The 21023-nt window shown below is 43.8% G+C and overlaps 1 protein-coding gene across 2 annotated transcripts; it reads left to right on the top strand.

Annotated features, from left to right (window-relative positions):
• Positions 1-881: 881 nt before the first annotated feature.
• Positions 882-20977, top strand: LOC138958792 (uncharacterized). Of its 2 annotated transcripts, XM_070330080.1 has the most exons (12): positions 888-1123; positions 2974-3036; positions 4259-4389; positions 5356-5565; positions 5762-5924; positions 9633-9735; positions 10525-10659; positions 11233-11373; positions 13300-13434; positions 13852-14031; positions 19197-19440; positions 20337-20977. In XM_070330080.1, exons 1-12 carry the CDS (start codon positions 1006-1008, stop codon positions 20439-20441), a joined length of 1728 nt encoding a protein of 575 aa, XP_070186181.1. In that variant the 5' UTR covers positions 888-1005; the 3' UTR covers positions 20442-20977. The 2 variants fall into 2 exon arrangements, with proteins under 2 accessions (XP_070186183.1, XP_070186181.1); XM_070330082.1 differs by lacking the exon at positions 19197-19440 and having other exon boundaries at positions 882-1123.
• Positions 20978-21023: the final 46 nt, after the last annotated feature.

The raw sequence follows: 21023 nt of genomic DNA, 5'->3' as shown, positions 1-21023 counted from the left end.
GTGTGATGTGGTCTCAGTGGCAGCATTGGAGTGACTGAATATTCAGGTCTCCTTCCAGAAGCCGCCGGCATAACAGTTATTTATGTCTCAATCCCGTTTGAGTGGACTTCGCCGGCTTCAAATATGATTGTGGTGTTTTGGCACTCGGTTACATTTGGCCACGCTGTCTGTCTCTGTCTCGCTATCCTCTAGTATGGGTATATATACACAGGCTACACCACGGCCTCATCTCGATTCCCCGTCTGTTATACGTTGTGGGTGTGTGTGTTGAGTGTGCCTGTGCGCATCATTGTGTGTCACTGTCAGTGTCACGATACGGTTTGCGTGTGTGTGCCGGCCTGTCACGATTTCATCTTTCGCCTGTGTACATATTTCCCCCTCGACATATCATTTGGGGGCCTACTCAAGACTGAAATGTTGTTTCCTGGTAAAATTAAGAAGTGAAATTATTTAAGGACGAAAAGCATGTCAGTTTAATTCTTGCATGTGAAGAAAATGTAAAATTTAATAGATTTCAACCCCAAAATCGAATTCTTCGAAAACGTGTACTGAGTGGTTACGTCCCTTGAGTAAGAAGGAAACATTATAGGATGAATCAAATTTCTAAGTTAAATAAAAGTTACACAAGGTCGCTCATCAGTACTATCGAAGGGTGTTTTTTTGTTCAGTGTAGAGTTTATACTAGATCAACGAGGCCGAGAAGCGAAATATCAACACGGCGAAAGATGAAAACGTCACACCGGCCGCCAGTGTTTGTATGTGTGTGTGTGCCTCTGACTGTTTGTCTGCCTGTCTCTCTGTCTGTTTGGCCATGAATGACTGTCTTAGATTGAGGGAGGCAGAGGAAGAAGAGGGAAGTTTGAATGCCTGATCAGAGGTTGTTACTTTACGGCCCAAGAGAGGTAACTCTCGATTTCGAGTTGCATTTCCGCTTTCACAATCATCATGTAAACATCTCGACGTGGTTCTTTTATGTACTGGATGTCGATGCGATGAACAATTTTGATGTGTTATCGAGACATGGACGCATTGGAGCAGTTTAGCACATCGAGGAATATGTCTTCTGAAGAACAAGAAGACGAGATTCAGGCATTGCAGGCCATATATGATGAAGATTTTGCAGGTAAGATGGACGGGTGTTCTTCGTCGGAGATTGTGTGTGTGTACTTCTGTTAGTGTTATTGTTACTGTTAGTCCTTGTGCCTGTCTCTAGTACTACTCGTACAGGGTAAATCGAAGACTCTGTCTCTGTGTGTTTGTGTGAGTGTGTGTGTGAGAGTGTGTGTATGTGTGTGTGTTTGTGTGTGTGTGTGTGTGTGTGCGCACGCGTGCGTGTGTGTGTGTGTGTGTTTAACATTACGAATGTCTTGTCTTGTCTTTCCATTACTGCCCACAATCAACAGTAGTGATTATTTCGGCACTTGATGGGATGTTGCGCAAGTCCAATAAAGCAGCGTCTCCAGCATCCAAAAGTCCATTAAAATTCACAGGTTGGGGAGTATGGGGGGAGGGGACATGAGTCACAGTGGCTGCTGGTTTAGTGCGAGGCGCGCGACACAAAGGTGTCGACAGTGCGGGCCTCGACGACAGCTGCTGGTAGAGAGTTCCAGTCCTTCACTGTGCTGGGTAGAAAAGCGGCACTCCGATACTGAGTGCGGCAGGTGATGAGGCCGAACTGCTGGCAATGGCCTCTTCGCTGGCGTGGTGGTAAGGGGGCCAGCTTCGACTTGATGCCCGGACAGTGGACGATGCTGTTCGTGATCTTGTAGAGCATCGATAGGCGGGCAAGCTTCCTGCGCTCCCCCAGAGACTGCCACCCAAGGGAGTCCAGCATCCGGCTGACACTTGACGTGTTGTGGTAGCGGTTGCAGACGAATCGGGCAGCTCGTCTCTGGACGGCCTCCAGCTTGTCGATGTTCTTCTGGGTGTGCGGGTCCCATACTGACGAGGCGTACTCCAGGATAGGCCTGACAAAGGCCTTGTACGCCTGCTCTTTCACGGATCTTGATGAGATCTTCAGATTGCGCCGCAGGAACCCCAGGGTCTTGTTTGCCTTGCTGACGATGTTGTTGATATGGTCGTCCCAGCACAGGTCACTCTGAATGGTCACACCCAGGTACTTGACCGCCTTCACTGTCTCCAGCGTATGCCCGTGGAGCTGGTAAGAGGGCTGTAGTGGGCGTCTGCTCCTCGTAACAGGCAGGGTGTTGCACTTTGCAGGGTGGAACTGCATGTCCCAGTTCTTCCCCCACTCGGCTAGGCGATGGAGGTCTTGTTGTAGCTGGGCCTGGTTATTTACGCTAGTCACCACCCTGTACACTGCAGTGTCATCCGCAAACAGGCGCGCTAGTGCCGTCAGTCTCTCCGGGAGGTCGTTAATGTACGCTAAGAATAGCGTCGGCCCCAGCACCGAGCCCTGCGGCACCCCTGAGCGGACGCTGCCAAACGAGGAGCGACTGCCGTTCACCACCACGGCCTGACGTCTTTGATGGAGAAAGTTCTCGATCCAAGCAAGTACAGCTCCTCGGACACCGAAGTTTCGGAGTTTGTGGGTAAGCAGACTGTGGTTGACGCGATCAAATGCTTTCGCCAGATCCATGATCAACACGTCCGTCTGCTTCCCACTCTCCAGGTTGCTCGTGAGCTCTTCGGTGAAGTCCAGGAGCTGAGTCTCGCAGGACCGACTTCGACGAAAGCCGTGTTGATTATCGTCGAGGACGTCGTTGTTGTCAAAATGTTGCAGCATGGCGCTCACCACGATGTGCTCCATGAGCTTGCACGCCACGCAGGTGAGAGACACCGGCCTGTAATTGGCTGGATTGTACTTCTCTCCCTTTTTGAAGATCGGAGTGACGTGCGCGTCCTTCCAGTCAGCTGGAACTGAGCCGGTGGTAAGTGATGTGTCAGTGTGTGTATTTGTTGTTACCCTAAATCTTGACATTTTGCTTTGTAACAACATGACTTTTTCTCCAGATATCAAGAAGCACCCAACCTGCTTTATGGTCAAGCTGGCCAATGTGGAGGTGGAACGAAAAAGTGCGTATATATATTTTATTCTATTGTCATTCTTGTGGCAAACTTACTTGTTATTGTACTTAAAGTGATTTTTTTTAAACTGAAAGACTTCTTCTTCTTCATCTTCTGCGTTTGCGAGCTAAAACTCCCACGTACGCTCGTGTTTTTGCACGAGTGGATTTTTACGTGACTGTATGACTGTTTTTACCCCGCCACTTAGGCAGCCATACGCCGCTTTTGGAGGAAGCATGCTGGGTATTTTCGTGTTTCTATAAGTATAACCCACCAACTGATGTGGATTACAGGATCTTTTCCGTGAGCACTTGGTCTTGTACTTGCGTGTATACACACGAAGGGGGATACTAGGCACTATATATAGCACTAACAGGTCTGCATATAAGTTGATCTGGGAGATTTGAAAAATCTCCACCTTAACCCACCAGAAGCCTCCGGAATTCGAACCCACGACCTTCTGCTTTGGAGGAAGGCTTCTTACTACCAAGCCATTGCTCCCGTCAAACTAAAAGAAAATGTTGTTTGACGTCGACATCTTCCTTCCCATTTTTCCTCCATGGCTAGGATTCATTATCTTGATCATTTTTTTAGTCTGATTCCCAAAAAGGAAATACTTGAGACTCTTTGGGTAGGGAATTAAGATGTTGATTAGTGATCGAGGGGAGATTCATTCAAAAGCTGCGTATGGCTGCCTGAGTGGCGGGGTCAAAACGGTCATGCACATAAAAACCCACTCGTGCAAAAACATCGAGTGAATGTGGGAGTTTCTGCCCATCAACGAAGAAGAAGAATTGAGGGAGATAGATTGATGTACAGATCGAACAAATCATCTTAGCCTTTTTTTTCATATTAAGAGATTAATAAAGTTATTGTATTGTATTGTATTGTATTGTATTGTATGCGATAAAAGTACACTCTCACTCTCAGTCTAAAGGTACACACACTTTGGACTGGCCCAAAGTGTCCCTCCGTAGCAGACCTCTGCCCTTGTCTTTAGGTATATTTTGGTAACGATAATAATCAACGAACAACAGAAAATAACCTTTATTAGAAAAAAACAGAATAAAAAACTTTATTATCTCAAAATCAAATGGGAAATTAATGCGTTTATACCTCTAAATAAAAAGAGGTGGCCTGTTGATCATTGGTGGGGCCTCACATCACAGATACCACTGTACAGTACACTTAGATTTTTGTATTGCTTATTTCTTAACCTATTTTTATACAGGTCCAATTTGGCTTCGCTTCACATTTCCAGATGAGTACCCAGCTGTGTCCCCTGTAATAGAGATTCCAATGAACTCACAGGCTTTGGCCCCCGCCCAGTGCAAAGCTTTGCTTGACCATCTTCAGGAGCAGGTGACTCAAATGTTTAAACGCTAGCTTTCATAAATCTGCTTCATTTCCATACAGTTTCTAACTACAGTACATAAAAAGTGCAAGTTCATTATGGTGGTCGAATGTGTGTTTTTATGTCAGAATACGAGTACATGGGGTGAGGCGCAAGCCCATAAATCATAATCCTGCTGGCAAATTGCTGTAATGTGTATGTTTTAGCTGAAATCATAATGATGAACAATTGACTATACCCTCATTATGATAGTTCATCATGTTATAGTAGAAGCCATGCATGTGACCCGTTCTCACAAAAGGGGGCCTAAGTCGGAATTTGGATATTTGGAGTTATGCATATCACTGGAAACTGCATTTAATAAGCTTTAATTTGATACCAAAAAGAAGTTTGTGTGAAAAAAATTGCGGAAGTTAAGTAAGTTACAACCGGACCATGTTCAAGGATGCCATTTTGAGAAAATCGCGATTTTTTCCTTCCCTAATTATAGTGTTGTGAGCGAATTTGTGTCTTTGAAGACATAATTAAGTTTATTAACACATTTAAATAATAAAACTCAACAAAATATTTCGGAATATGAAAGATTAGGGTAAAAAGAGGTCAGAAATGCAAAAAAATTAAAATCACCCAAGTAGGCTCTCACTGCCTTTCCCAGCCGATAGCTCGGAACGGCTCGCTGCGACTTAGGCCCCCGTTTGTGAGAACGGGTCACATATGATTAAACATACATATATGTATTAAAGTGTGTGTGTGTGTGGCATGCGTGCATGTGTGCATGCATATGTTTGTGTGTGTGTGTGTGTGTGCATGGCATGCGTGCGTGCCTGTGTGCATGCATGCATGTGTGTGAATGAAATTCTGGTTGATGAAAACAGAAGACTATTCATTTTATCCTTTCATGAACAAGATTGTTTTTCAACTTGTACTAAAATCAGGCTCATATTTTGATCTTATAATCACATTGTTTTCTCTAGGCTGAAGACCTTGTGGGCATGGCGATGGTGTACAGCTTGGTGGAGGAAGCTCAGTCATGGATCAACGAGCACACTCACTTAAGCGAAGATCAGCCAGCAGAGGATGAATGTCAGGGGGGGGAAGAAGCCGATGTGGATCAGGAGCCTTTCAAACCAGTGCTAGACACCAAGGCCAGTGGTGGAAGGTGGAACTTTGTCATTGGCCTTGTGGTGTGTTCAGCGCATTAATTTAAATCATAATTTAGTTAATGATAAGGGTATTTTATGGTGCATTTTATAATACAGGTATTTTTATGATGCAAATCTTATACAATTTCAAAGCGCCCAGCAAAAGTAGCATCCTAACAAACACTACAGTCAATTACCTGTCTGTAAAGACCACAGTAATCTGACATTGTTGGTACAGGGCAAGCCATCAGCAGGGAAAAGTACTTTTTTCAACGCAGCAGTGGGACGGGAGCTGGCAAAGACAGGCGCCTTCCCTTTCACTACCATCGAACCCAACGTGAAACAGACTGTGTATGCTATCCCCTGTCCTTGCCAGAAATGGGAAAAACAGTGTGATTCAGGTTAGACAAAATGAATCAGAAATAGTAGCTTATGTCTAGTTTTTTTTCTGGTTTTGTGTCTGTCTATCTGTATAACTGAGAAAGGAAACAAAATTGAACCGTTCTCAAATATATCCATATAGATTGAAGGGACATGAAAAACTAACAACCAACCAACCAACCAACCTCTCTCTCTCTCTCTCTCTCTCTCTCTCTCTCTCTCTCTCTCTCTCTCTCTCTCTCTCTCTCTCTCTCTCTCTCTCTCTCTCTCTCTCTCTCTCTCTCTCTCTCTGTGAACTTTTTGCAGATGACACAACCATACATTCTAGTAACACTAATTTAAGTCGTTTATCAGAAACACTGCAAGAAAGTTTAAACCAGTTGAGTGAATGGACTGAGCTAAATCACATGTCCCTTAACCCCCAAAAAACAAAAAGCATGATAATAACAACTAGGCAAAAACGCCAGAACATAACCACAATATTTCACGATCTAACGGTTAATAATAAACTTGTTGAAAAAGTCGACCATCATAAAGTTTTGGGAGTGACCATTGATAACAACCTGTCTTGGTCACACCACATCGAACAACTGTCTAAACAAGTGTCCAAGAAGGTCTATCTATTATCTAGAATCAAGCACTTTCTGAATTTGGAAGCCAGGAAATTATTCTTTAATGCTCATATTCAGTCTGTTATTGACTACGCGTCTACCTTGTGGGACTCGGCAAGTGAAAATTCATTCAAACCACTAATTAGATTACATAAACGAGCGCTTAAAGTAGTCTTATTAAAGAAAACAACCCTATCTGAGTTAGACTACATGAACTTAGGCATTCTTCCTCTGAAGGCAAGGCTAAGTTATAATAAAGGTACCCTTATGCATAAAATTATTCATGGATGTGTACCTCAAACCATATTTTCCAAATTCACGTTAAAAACTTCACGCCAATTGATGAGACTGAACATGCCTCTGCCCAGGATTGACCTATTCAAATCTAGTTTAGTCTATTCAGGTAGCAGTCTCTGGAACACTCTTCCGACAATCCTACGGCAAACTAGCAGCACAAACGTTTTTAAGACCAGATATACGTCTTATCTCATGAAGTATAAATAAACATCTGTTGTCGCTAGAATGGTTGTTAAAACCAACAACCGGTGCTTTTTAACAATGTATTATTATTTTTATATACACTGATTCTTTCGAATGCAGTGTATGTCAATGGGCATGGCACTTACAACGTTGTTGTGTCAGTGCAATCTACTCTATAATTCTTAACTCATGTCAAATGAACTTACATTTTTCATTTAAGCAATGTATTGTATGTAAATTGATGATATGTTCTTACTTTCATTTCTATTATAATCATGTAGCAGTAGTTTGTTTTCTTTACTTGCTTATTCTTTAGCAATTTTAGACTAGTCCCTCTTTAGGGCGAGGGCCAGATGTAAAAAAGCAGATCACTGCTTACTCTATTACCCTCGTAAAATAAAGAATTGTTCTTGTTCTTGTTCTCTCTCTCTCTCTCTCTCTCTCTCTCTCTCTCTCTCTCTCTCTCTCTCTCTCTCTCTCTCTCTCTCTCTCTCTCTCTCTCTCTCTCTCTAGATCTCTCTCTCTAGATCTCTCTCTCTCTCTCTCTGTAGATCTCTCTCTTTGACTCGAACTCGAAAACTTTATTACCGAGGGATGATAGCATTAGGTCCATAGGGACTGAATGACTGTGCATGTGCCTTTGCGTTACCATTTTTACACCCCCGGTTTAGGGGTGTGTATAGGTTTCGCTCGATGTGTTTGTGTGTTTGTGTGTTTGTGTTCGCATATAGATCTCAAGAATGAACGGACCGATCGTCACCAAACTTGGTGAACAGGTTCTATACATTCCTGAGACGGTCCTTACAAAAATTGGGACCAGTCAAACACACGGTTAGGGAGTTATTGGTGGATTAAGATTCTACAAGGACTTATAGAGTGACATATTAATGGTCAAAGGGAAATAACCTTCTCAGTTGGTGGCAGTGAGAATGGTTATTTCCCTTTGACCAACGGGGGTGTTTTTCCTACCTCGAAGGAATTTCTTGTTGTATTTGCTTCTGTTGTTGTTTTTGACACTAAAAATGTAAAAGGAAAACAAAATCATGCCAATGTATATAAGTGCCTGCTACTAGAACTGAAATGAACAGACTTACAAGTGAATTGGAGGTACATGTATGTAGAAATAAACAGTTACTCTCTCTGTCTTGCTTAGCTAGGAAAATCTAGCTTTTGGAACAGAGTCTACAAAATATGTCTTCTGTGATTTATCCTACATACGTGAGAGAGACACCCGTGAGATAATAATCGTTCAAATCACACGTCTGTATATCATGTAAATGAGGTCATGTCAAGCAAGTCTGGCAGGGACCTGTTTTTCCACTGCTTATGATGCCAAAGTCACCGAGACAAACGTCATTATAGAAACAAAAATTGCGCTCGCTAATTACCCTTGATGAATCTTTAGAACTAACACGTCACGCCACACTTTCAGAGTGACGTTTCTTTGCTTTGACGTAATAGATTGCACGAGGCTTTGGAAGAGATCGAGGTTCCAAAACAAGCGCCTTCAATTTAGCTGCCTCGTCTGCAAGACATTTTCAGTAAAATACACGTAAGTACAGTATGTCACACGCTTTCCTTCTTTGCCACTACTAAAGCAAACGTGTGCAAGATTGTATGTTACACGCTTTGGGAGCATGGCAAAAACGGATTCAAACTCAAAATCGTCCCTCCAAAAACCAAAAAATTAACACACGAGTTTTATTTCTCCTGCTGTTATCGTTTCTTCTCTTTACACATTCTTCAACACTCAAAATACCGAAAACGGCATCCCAGACGACAGTACTGTTTCCATACGCGAATTTAGCTGCCCTTGGAAAGTGGCTAGCTCAGGAGGCCTGTTAGTCTGAAACTATAAGGACAGAGTTCTGAACATAGATGACAAAGATCCCGGAATGAACAAACATTTCGCGGATGCAGACACAGACAGACGTCATGAAGAATGCGATGCTTCAAAAGATGCAGACTGTGACGATGACTGTGACGTCATTCACATACACCGAGACGTCATTCACAGTTGTTCGGTCACTTTCGTCAAAAAGTAGATCTCTCCAGAATGGCTGCTCCTGTGTTTAGGTTTGTCAAGCTTGAGTACACAAAACGTGTTTGTTCTCTCCTCTGTTGAAGCTGTGAGACATAAATGCTATTCCGACTTGGTCGTGTGACAAGAGTTTTCTTCCACACTCGATTAGCTGATGTCTAACTCAGCCTGACGGCTTCGTTAGACAATCAACGTAATCTCGTGTGGAAGAAAACGTCTGTCACACGACCAAGTCGGAATAGCAGGTAATGTAGGATAAACAGAATACTACATAGCTTGCTGTGTCGTACCAGATTTACACTCGTTGCTTTTTCAAATAGTGAACAGCTCGCTTTCGCTCGCAGTTCAATATTTAAAAAAACAACTCGTGTAAATCTGGTACGACACAGCAAGCCATGTAGTATTCTCTATGTACAAAGCACAATCATGTTACCTTGCAAAGGACATGGGAAAATAATAAATATAGTACAGTCTGAAAGCTTTTTTATGTTGTTGTTTACATTAATTAATGCAATTTGTGTCAAGACATTGTAGTTGCAATTTTAAGTGCTCAAATGAACTCAAATGAAATAAAGAGTACATTTTTCTGTTTCTAGCATATGGTCACACAGCCAGAGGAGAACGACTGATGCCAGTGACTATGAAGGATGTTGCAGGGTTGGTACCAGGAGCGTACGAGGGCAAAGGCAAAGGAAACAGGTTAGTTCACACCTGCTCTGTTCGTATAGTCAAGAATTCAAGGTGCTTTTTTCTTATTTCCATATATTGTTTGTTTGTTCGTTCATGGGCTGAAACTCCCACGGCTTTTACGTGTATGACCGTTTTTACCCCGCCATTTAGGCAGCCATACGCCGCTTTCGGAGGAACCATCTATTAAAAAAAGAGATTTTTTTTTTTTTTGGTTGCCACTTGCTTTGTTCACATTTTGTGGATTGTTTGTTTGTAGGTCTTTGTGGTTCTTTTTTAAGCTTGTCGCGTTTCCGTTAGATTCAAGTTTGTGCTCTTCTTGCTGTTAAAATAATCATGACATAACATGCCTAGGAGCAGAAAAAACCCACTGTGTTTGTGGTGATGCCAAGGTAAATGGTCACATTGATATAACTCCTGTTGAAGGATATCTGTGACTGATATGGCAATCAGCTGTATCCACATTCGGGTTATCTTGTGGAACATGCAGAATTCAGATGTGTACTGCATGATATTTGTCCAGGGTTCAGACAGGATTTCCCAAGCAGAAGCCTATTCAGTCTGTTACATATATTTGCAAATATCTCACATTGCTGGTTACATTTTCTCTTGCAGGCAAAATATGGTATCTGTATGACTAATCATGTTTTGCTTCTATTTTTTTTTATAAATGTGATTTTTTTTTTAGAGCTACATTAAAATCATCTAGGTTAGTATCACTCCTCTTAAACTTTGTAGTTTTTGTGTATGTGGGTAAAATTCTGTTTTCTATTTGACAGGTTCTTTCAATGTGTTGTGCAGATTTTTGAATGACTTGCTGGATGCAGACGTGTTGGTGCATGTGGTGGACGCATCTGGTCAGACGGACGAGAAAGGGGAGGAAACTGATGAATACGACCCTTCGCAGGACATCTCATGGGTAGAGCAAGAGTTACAGTAAGAGATATAATTATTGCGGTGGTTCAGGGTAATTTGTGTCTTCTCTTCCACAATTAACCAAACAGGGAAATGCAGAATATAAACCAATGGACAAACCTACCATGAAACAAACAAAAACAAGCGAAACCAAAGTATTCATGCAGTGTCTTAATAAGGTGAAATATTTAGGGCAAAAAATAATTGCAAAATGGGTTATGAAAAGTGAATGTGGATATCTTCTTTTAATTTAAAAGAAGTATTCAAACTAGTAAAATAGAAAAGCTTGTGACTCCTATTTTATCTTGATAAAACTTGTGAAGGTTTATGCAAGACATTCTTCATAACTATATGTTAACTTCGGGTTCAAGCACCTGCAAGCAGTATCCCAATGCACCAACACACAAAGCATGTTCTTTCACCAACAATTGTGTCACATGCACATATATTCAGGAAAGTGGAACACATACATGCACATTAGCACACACAGTCCCTCCTCTCAGTCTCACTCCCCTTCTTCCCACCACAACCCTGACTGATAATCTATTTTTTCCCCAGTGTGTTTTGATTTTGAATTTCCCTGTTATCACTCAGACAGTGGATTTACCTGAATGTGATGGAGAAATGGGACAACATCAGGCGAAAACCACAGAAATTGATTGACATGTTTACCGGCTACCATGCAACAAGACCCACCATCATTCACGCTCTCACCTCGGCTGGAATTGGGGAAACGTAAGCGCTTGGTTGAATAAGATGATTAGAAACGTTTAAGGGATGGTCATATAGTATTCCCAATATATCCTTCATGATCCAAAATTATTAACAAAATATCGTCTGGTATACTATCTCTCTTGACATCTTCCCTGCATTGTTTCTGTTCTCATTTTGTCATGGATCACACTGATGAGATTTTTTGGCTTGAGGTTTCTTGGCTTGAAAAAAAGAAAAACAAGAAAGAAAGTGAGAGGGGTTTATTTATAGATACAACTTTCAACTTTTAGTTTACGAAGCCTTAATGGATATTTTGTGTGTGTGTGTGTGGATTAGCATCCTTGAATTATAAAGTGGTGATTCCACTAGCAGAACCAACAGTCTATCTTGACGTGTAATTAGTCCGACAAAAAGTGTCTGAATTAAAGTATGAAATGTGCTAACTCAATCAGTGAAAACCGATCGTTTGACTATACCCTTTCTATATACAATTCATATACAATTCTACTCCCAAAGTCATTGCTGCCCGGATATAAAGACAAAAGATAACCAGATAAACATGCAGACAGAGTGAATTTTACCTATACACAACCCGTATATATACGGGTGTGTAATAAGAGGAAGGTTTTACTTTGCATGGCCGTAATTGTTTACACATCCCCTCGCCCCACCCTCACCCCTGTGAATTGGGAGTGAATGGGTTTTACTCTGTTGCACATCGCCTGCAATTTTTCCATCGCAGGTTTTGGGAGTATATAGAGAATACTACATGGCTTCCTATGTGTTACCAGTTTTACACGAGTTGTGTTTTTAAATATTGAACTGCGAGCGAAAGCAAGCTTTTCTAGACATGTATTTGAAAACACAACGAGCGTAAAACTGGTATCACACAGGAAACAATGTAGTATTCTGTTTATTCTACAGGGTGACACGAAAAAAACAGATCCCACCAAAAGTTTAATATTTTCTGAAATAATCAGCCGATTCTTTTATTTTTTCAGGTGAGCCAAGCTGAAATGATGTTCTAACAGCCCACCAAGTTTGAGCTTCAAGATGTCATGGACAACGGAGCATAAGACATTTATAGTCGAGGCCTATTTTCGCCGGCGAACAGATTTGCTCGGGCTGCGCACAACAGACTCTCTGACTGAATCAATATTCCTCGGTGTCCTTGCTGATTTAGGTCGACCAGAGTGGGATCCCCTGTTAGGGTTTTTACTATTGAGGTTATTGACAGTCCCATGGTCTCTGAACTTATCCCTCCATCCATAGATAACTGATTTAACAGGAAAGTCTCTACGTCCAAACTGTCTTTTGAATTCCAGTTGAGCAGCGTGGATAGAATTCGACCGAAAATAGGCCTCGACTATAAATGTCTTATGCTCCGTTGTCCATGACATCTTGAAGCTCAAACTTGGTGGGCTGTTAGAACATCATTTCAGCTTGGCTCACCTGAAAAAATAAAAGAATCGGCTGATTATTTCAGAAAATATTAAACTTTTGGTGGGATCTGTTTTTTTCGTGTCACCCTGTACATACTGTACTTGCCTGTCTTTTGCTCCAAATGTCCCTCAGTCGAAGCGCCCAAATCGAAGACGCTTCAAATGGAAACTCAATCTATTCGAAAACCTTGTGTAATCTTTGAGGTCAAAGCAAAGAGACGTCACTCTAGAAAGCATAGCGTGACATGTACATTCTCAAAATTCTTCCAGAAAAAACCAACGAGCTCAAAAGTGTTCCAAGAATTACGTTTGTTTCGGTGAATCGGCATCAAGGGCAGTGGAAAATCTGGTCCCTGTCAGACACGACCTATTCACATAAACTGTGGATTACGATATTGTTATGACATGAGTAGTATCTTGCACGTATGAAGGATAAAACTGTATACTTATTGTTTAGAGATTTATCAATAACACAGTCTGATCTTGACTCTGGTTGGTGTGACAGAGAGCTTGCAAACCTGGCCAGCTGGAGAGATGATGTGTTGCGGCGGATTGTGACCCATTTTGTCAAGATACGCTTCCCTATCCTCCTAGCTCTCAACAAATGCGACACACTTACTGCTGAAGAACATATTCACAGGTTGGTTCCAATTGTATGTGTATAGGCTTGGCTTTTACAGAAAGAGAAGGGGAGGGGGGGGGGGCAAGGGGGAGTGTGTGTGGTGTACGTGACTCTATTCATCTGTCTTTTTGTTTGTCAGTCTGTCACTGATTGTCTTTGTGTGTGAGAGAGATGGAGAAAGAGAAAGAAAGAATATGTATGGTTGTCTGTGTGTGCATGCTTACATTAACGCATGAATGTGTGCGTGCATGCATGATCTGATAAATAGTGCTGTCAGTACCAGCTACCCCACCTTGTTTTTTACTGATTATTTAAGACCTATGAGTACTTAATTTTGACAGGTGATATCAGTGTTTTTTCTTCAGCACGAAACGGTTCATAAAAGAAAACAGCATTTACAAGGCAAATACACAGGAATTTAATTTTTATCTACAGAATTTCAAGACAAGATCATCCCCACATAGCAGTGAGTGCAGCCAGTGAGCGGTTCTTACAGCAGTGTCAGGAAAAGGGAGAGATAGAGTACCACCCTGGTGACTCAGACTTCATTATGCTTCAGTGTAGTGAAGCCACAAAGTCACGCCTGCAGAAAATCAGAGAATCTGTCTTCCAAAAGTAAGAAACGGAGCTATCTTTCAGAATTCTGAGTGAAACATTTTTTTTATTTTTTAAGGGGAACATAATTTTCTACGTTGAATTTGTCTTTTTTTTGTTTTTGTAGTCATGTTCAAGTTTGAAGCTTTATTAAGCCCCAGTTGTCCATGAGAACAGTAAAAACTGCAATGAAACAAACAAAAAAACGTTAACCATGTAAGCCTGGCTGTTGGTACCAATATAATCTTTACTTGGACTTGTAGGTGCATTGATAATTTAAGCTGCAACTTGGTGAAGTAGTGTGCACTGACGAATATACATCCAATCTACTATAAGGGTACTCTTGATGAAAGAACACCCTTGGAGTTGGCCAAAATAAATTTCATTGCATGCTAGCTTTGTTCAAGTTGCTCGCCCATAGGACAACACTCATGTTCCTATGTTAGTTTGTTTGTTTTTGTTTGTTTGTTTGTTTGCTTAACGCCCAGCCGACCACGAAGGGCCATATCAGGGCGGTGCTGCTTTGACATACTCACCCAGTTTCTTCTTCTTCTTGCGTTCGCCGTCACACCATCAGTTTAGTCTGCGAGACGAATGACGTCGTGGCTTCCAGGTCTTGTCTGCTCCCATAGAGTTTGGTGCGGAGAGGGACTGATGCTGGCTACACTTTGTCTCTGATTGGTTTGAGTTGGGGGCATGTCATTAAGACATGTTCTGGAGTTTGGTCTTCCAGACCACAGGGACAGGTTGGTGATGGGGTCAGCTTCAGCTTCCTAAACATGTGGGCGTTGAGGCGACAGTGACCAGTTCGTAGTCGCATGATCAATACTTGCTGCCATCGTTCTAGGAGATGATATGCGTCTCGTGGATTGTGGTCGCATTGCTGCCTTCACGAGGGTTTTCTTTTCAGCGAAGCTGACCGGGTTGTCTGGTTGTTCCTCCCTGGCTCCGAGTTTAGCGAGCTCATCAGCTGTTTCATTGCCTGGAATTCCGCAGTGTGCTGGAACCCATTGCAGGACTACTTGTTGAGTCTTGGCAAGCTCCTGGAGTTTCTCCATCAGACAAGGAAGTTCGTTTCCTGCAAGGGCTTCCAAGGCAGACAGTGCATCAGAGAGGAAAACAACTTGGGGGCATTCGCTTTCCGAGTCATGAATCATGGAGGCTGCTTGCATGATGGCCTGAACTTCTGCTGCATAGTTTGAGCAGTACTTTCCTGTTGGTATCCCTGCTGTAGAAGTGTGCCCCTCAGGAGATCTGACAAGTACACCTGCTCCTCCATTGGCCACGGCGTTTGTTGCTGAACCGTCTGTATACGCGTGAATCCAGGCATCTTCAGGGTACCGTTCAGCAATCATGGCGAGTGTTAGGGTGCGCCTGGCAGTGTCGTTCTGGGAATCTCCTGAGGTAACGTAGGGGACTGTGGTGGAGATGTGAAGATTCTTGTAGTCTTCATTCCATGGCTGCGGCAGATCTGAGAAACGGATTGGTAGTGCTGATGGAGGTACAGAGGCTTGGTGCTCTCTGGCAAATCTCTTGCTTTCATGTAAGAAGCTGCTGCGCTTGAGGCGGTTCTTTGTCAGGTTATCCATCCTCTTCTTCATCGGATGAGCAGGCAGGCACTTGAATTTCTCTGTCTGAACCATGACCTTGGCGTCTCTCCTCTGACTGAGGGGTTGAATGGCAGCAACTTCTTCCATGGTCTTTATTGGTGTGGATCTCATCGATCCAGTAATGATCCTGAGGGCTTGGTTTTGGACCCTGTATAGTGTCTGCTGGTGGGTCATCGCTGCTGTAGACCAAGCTGTGGAGCCATACTCAAGATGGGGCCTGGCTGCTCCCTGGTAGACTCGCTTGAGTATCTCTTCGTTTGCTCCCCACCTGGTTCCGGCTAGCTTCCGCATGATGGCAAGCTTACGCCTGGCCTTTGCTTCAGCATTGTGGATGTGGGGTTTCCAGGTCTGTTTTTTGTCAAAAGTGACACCAAGATATGTTGCCTCGTCATCACTTCTCAAGGGTGTGTCACCAAGCTTGATGGTGCCAGTCTTTTGTTTTGAGGATAGGGTGAAGAGTGTTGTAGAGGACCTTTCCTTGTTGATGGCAACGCACCATTCATCTGCCCATGCCGCCAGCCGGTCAGCAGCCAGTTGCATCCTGTAAGTCAGGCAGTTGTGGCGTATTCCTCCTTGCACCACATCACCAAATCATCAGCATATAATGCAGCGTGGATACCTTTGGGAAGAATTTGTACAAGGTCGTTGATGAAGACCAAGAAGAGTGTAGGAGAGAGGACTCCTCCTTGTGGGACACCATGTCGCAGTAGTATTTTCTTGCCGACTCGACCGTTGACTGAGATTCTTGCTCTGTGGTTGTGAAGATAGGATCTGATCCATCGCAGCATGTTGCTTGCGATTCCACATCTCTGCAGTTTCACGAGGAGGCCATCAGTCCAGACCTTGTCAAAGCCTTTCTGTAGATCAATCCAGGTGGCGAAGAGGACCTTCTGTTCCTGGAATGCATCTTCTATTTCTTGGGAGAGATAGGTTGCCTGGTCTTCTGTGCTGTGAAACTGTCTAAAGCCTGCCTGTTCAGGAGCCAGGATGTTCTCAGTCTCTAGATACCAAAGCAGGCGTTGGTTGACCATCCTCACAGTGCAGCTGGTCAAGCTGATTGGTTTGTAACTAGCAGGCTTCTTCTTGTCCTTTCCTTTCTTATGGATAGGAATCATGATGGCCTCTCGCCAAACTTGTGCCAATTTGCCTGTGTCACAGCTGAGATTGAAGACCTCCAGTAGTTTCAGGACAGCTGTGTTGCCTAGGTGCTTCAGCATCTCGTTCGTGATCCCATCTGGCCCTGGGGATTTCCTGGTTTTTAGTTTCCTCAAGGTAATTTGTAGCTCATGAAGAGTGAAGGGTTGCTTCATGGGTTCCACATCTGTGTGGTGTTGTGGCCGCTCTCTCTGTTCTCTTCTTGCTTCTCTTTGTTGGACAGGACTGACAGGTACATTGCTCTCGTCTGCATAGTTGTCAGCAAGACGGTTAGCTGCTCGTCTCCCTGTCAGCATCTCTCCGTTCTCTTCCAGTGTCACATTCTGGCTTCTGTTATCCTCATCATTGAGCTGTCCTACGACTCTCCACAGCTTCGTTCCGTCTCTCTCAAGATTCAGCGCAGCGGTTTTTTCTCTCCAGCTTTTGCGTCTGGCCTGGATCTTTGCCTTGAGAAATTCAGCCTTTGTCTGCTGGAGCCGTAGGTGGTTCTCATCTGATGGGCTACTTTCTGCTGCCTGTCTGGCAGATTTCATCTCATCCTGCAGTTCTTGTAGCTGGTTGGTCCAGTATGGCTTGTACTCTTTGCGAGCACCTCGTGGGATAGACTCGTGGGCTGCTTGCAGGATGCAGGCGTTCAGGTCTCTGACAACATTACTAATGTCTCTACCTTGGACATGGAGGTCCTTGGTAAGAGTGTTTGTTCGGTGTCTGAAAAGACTCCATTTAGCCTTCTTGTAGTTCCAGCGAGGGTGGACAGGGTAGTTCATGGTGTTCCTGTTGATGGAGAGGAACACTGGCCTGTGGTCACTTTCCTCCTAACTGCTCTCCCACCTCCCTGGTGACGTCTCGGTGGACATCTTCGGTGCAAAGAGCAAGATCTGGAGTGGAGGTAGTGCGCCATCGTCTGGAGTAGAAGGTTGGAGTATCATCTGGGGAGTTTATGAGAATGAGATGGTGTTCATCTTGCCAGTCTTCCACTTCTTCACCCCGGCGATCCATCTGACTGTAACCCCAACTCTGGGAGTGAGAGTTGAAATCACCTACTGCAAGAAAGCTCGAGTCTGGGACTTCGATGGTGTCAAGGGATAGTGGACGGTCGTTGGGGCAGTAAAAGTTCAGGATCTGCAACTCTGTGTCATTCAGTTTGGCCCGAATCATCTGGTACTCTGCTCCCTCCATGTGGACGGCTGTTTCGCAGGCTTGGATGTTGTTCCTAACTAGTGCCAGGACTCCGCCTTTGCGTCTGTCATCTGTGTCCTGTCTGAAGCACTGGTAGCCTCTGACCTTGAAGGTTTTTCCCATCTGCAGGTGGGTTTCTTGAATGCAGCAGACGTTGATGCTTCTTTCATGCAAGATATGTTCTAGCTCTGTCTTCTTGTTCATGACTCCTCTGCATTCCAATGCATCACCATAAAAGGTTGACGCTTCTTGGATGTTGAAGTGGTTGTTGTGCTACCAGTCGCATTCCTCCTCCGTCCCCTGGCGCAGCAAGACGAACGAGAGGGACCTCCAGTAGCTGAGGTTGGACTCCTTTGAGGCTTGGAGCCCGGCGCTGCCTCACCCTGGAGGGACCTCAGTGGGCGAGCGCCGTAAGTGTCGCTTCTATCTGATGGTGTCATGGTTGGCGTTGATGCGTGGTACCATGGTTTGTTAGAGTGCGCCGTGCAGCCCAGTACCTCCGTCTTCAGCACTCGAGGTTTCTGTCGGGGTTGCCTCACCCTTAGCTCATGGCCTGTACGTCCTACCCTGAGAGCACAAGGGGGAGGATTTGCCAGGATCCCACCCGGAGCTAGGGTTTTAATGCGCCCATAATCGCATTAGATGAGTCCCGTCGAAGGGCGATGGAGCATTTCGAAGAGAGTAGCAGTGCCGCCTGCTACCCCACTCCACCCTGGTAGGAAACACCGCCAGTTTGGTCCGCGGCCGCAAGCGGCTGGTCTTCATATCTGAAGTCCGTTCCCCTATCCGCCACCCGGGGACGCGTTGGGTTGGGGGTGGTCGCCCCACTGAAAGTCCCACACTGGGTTAAAGAAGTTCAGCCTGTCCCAGACTCACCCAGTCACATTATTCTGACACCGGACCAACCAGTCCTACCGCTAACCCCATAATGCCAGACGCCAGGCAGAGCAGCCACTAGATTGCCAATTTTAAAGTCTTAGGTATGACCCGGCCGGGGTTCGAACCCACGACCTCCCGATCATGGGGCGGACGCCTTACCACTAGGCCAACCGTGGCGGTGTCCTATGTTAGTAAATTACAGGTACCACTGTATATAAATGTCAGAAAATGAAGACTTTGGGTTTTTTTTCACTTATATTTCAAAATGACTGCAGCGCTCTTCTTCTTTTTCTTCTCGTTTGCTACTGCAGCGCTCTTCTTATAAGCCTTAATTTTCTCCTGCATTCTTCTGTTATTAAACAGATACAGTGGCACCAACGTCCAGCAGGCATTAACAAAAGCTGTGGGACTGAAGCAACCTGTGTACGGCTACCCAGTGTCAAACTTAAGCACCATGAAGTCTGTCAGCTCCTGTAGTCAAGGGAACCGAGAGGCCTCTGTCCTTCGAGATTGTCTCCCTTTGAAACCTGGAACAACTGTTATTCAGTTTTTCGAAATCCTCTGCAACTATCCCAAACTGCTATCTGGAGATTTTGTGAGGGCTGAGGTAGGTTATACATAACAAACCAAAACTCCATGTTATGACCCCTCCATATAACGAACGAATTTCGGTTACATTTTCAAAGTCGTTTGACAGAGGTACCACTGTAGTAGCACTGAGGCTGTTCTGTGTGACTGGGATGTTGTTTGGTTGAGTTTTGGTCTGCTTTTTTGGGCGGGCAGAGCTCAGACATTTTCTGTGTGGTTTCTTATGTGCAAGATGTGCAATGCTCATGCAAACATAGAGACTGTATGAGGCTAACAGATCAATCAATCAATCAATATGAGGCTTATATCGCGCGTATTCCGTGGGTACAGTTAAGCGCAGGGATTTTTTATTTTTTTTTATTTTTATTTTTTTATTTTAGGCTAACAGATGTGTGTGTGTGTGTTTGTTATTTAAAGAATTAAAACTTGTCTGTCTGCCTCATACATGCCTCCCTGAAGGCTGTTCTTAATTGACCCTGAAGTTGACTTTGAGAAGACTTTGCAAAGTCTTTGTACCAAAAAAAACTTTATATACAGCGAGACGACTTCGCCCAACTGCGTCTGACGTGAATGCTCGCCCTAATAGGCTTGAGGTTTGCTGAATGCGTGATATATTGTGTAAAAAATTCCATCTCACACGGCATAAATAAATCCCTGCGCCTTGAATCCGTGGTTGAGATATGTGCGCAATATAAATTGCATAAAAAAAAATTTAAATTGTGTTCTCTGTGTGTCCATACCTTTCTGCCCATCTCGCACAGTCTCTCCTCTACCTGCTTGTCAGTTTATCTGTGGGTATCTGCGCCTGTTGATACTAGTCGTCTTTACCTACTTGGTAAGTTTGTTGGTTTACTTGTTTTTACTGTTTATTGGTTTGTTTATTTTACTTTCAAATGATTTTCTTGTGTGTTGCAGATGGTAGATGAAACAGGAACAGAACGTCATCTGAAGAAAGAGGACGTTCTTCCAGGTCCATACTGCATCATGAAGTTCATGAGCACCAAGAGAGGAGCAGTATGACAGCAGTGATAGTATTTATTGGAAAGGGAATGGTCCGTGTATAAACACTGTTAATGAAATAAAGCGATAGTAGCCTAGGACTTCATTCGTCCGTTTTACATTATGGGGAGTTTGATCTCTATATAGGCAAGGAGCAGTTTTGGTACCAGCAGTATTCATTGCGATGTGAAGGGTACATTATGCATTCTGAACAGACACGCATGCACGCACGCACGCACGCACGCACGCACGCACGCACACACACACACACACACACACACACACACACACACACACACACCTTTTAGACATTTGTTTTCACAGATTTTCTGTTTCTAATGTTTGTATTTTTAATTACCTCTGTTATATTGTTGTCTTTTAACACTATTGTGACTAGCACTGCCACGGCGTTTACGTCCTGCCTGCCCAAGCTTGCCACCAAGAAACTTCCCAAAAATCAGTAACTGTAAAGAAATCTGTCTAGCAAGCTTGAATTAAGTCCAATCACCACCAAATTTTGTGTACTAATTCAAAAATGGATGCCCAGTTCAGTCGTGCTATTGATAAGTTTGTCACGCGATTTGTTTTAGCAAAGGGGGGGTG

This window comes from Littorina saxatilis, linkage group LG2 (assembly GCF_037325665.1).
Source record: "Littorina saxatilis isolate snail1 linkage group LG2, US_GU_Lsax_2.0, whole genome shotgun sequence".
Classification (NCBI taxonomy): domain Eukaryota; kingdom Metazoa; phylum Mollusca; class Gastropoda; order Littorinimorpha; family Littorinidae; genus Littorina; species Littorina saxatilis.
This window is presented reverse-complemented; position numbering and strand designations above follow the sequence as displayed.

Coding starts and splice junctions, on each gene's coding strand:
- LOC138958792 (XM_070330080.1), top strand. CDS start 1,006: ATGTGTTATCGAGACATGGACGCATTGGAGCAGTTTAGCACATCGAGG. Junction 1,124..2,973: donor ATATGATGAAGATTTTGCAG/GTAAGATGGACG, acceptor CTTTTTCTCCAG/ATATCAAGAAGCACCCAACC. Junction 9,736..10,524: donor GGCAAAGGCAAAGGAAACAG/GTTAGTTCACAC, acceptor TGTGTTGTGCAG/ATTTTTGAATGACTTGCTGG.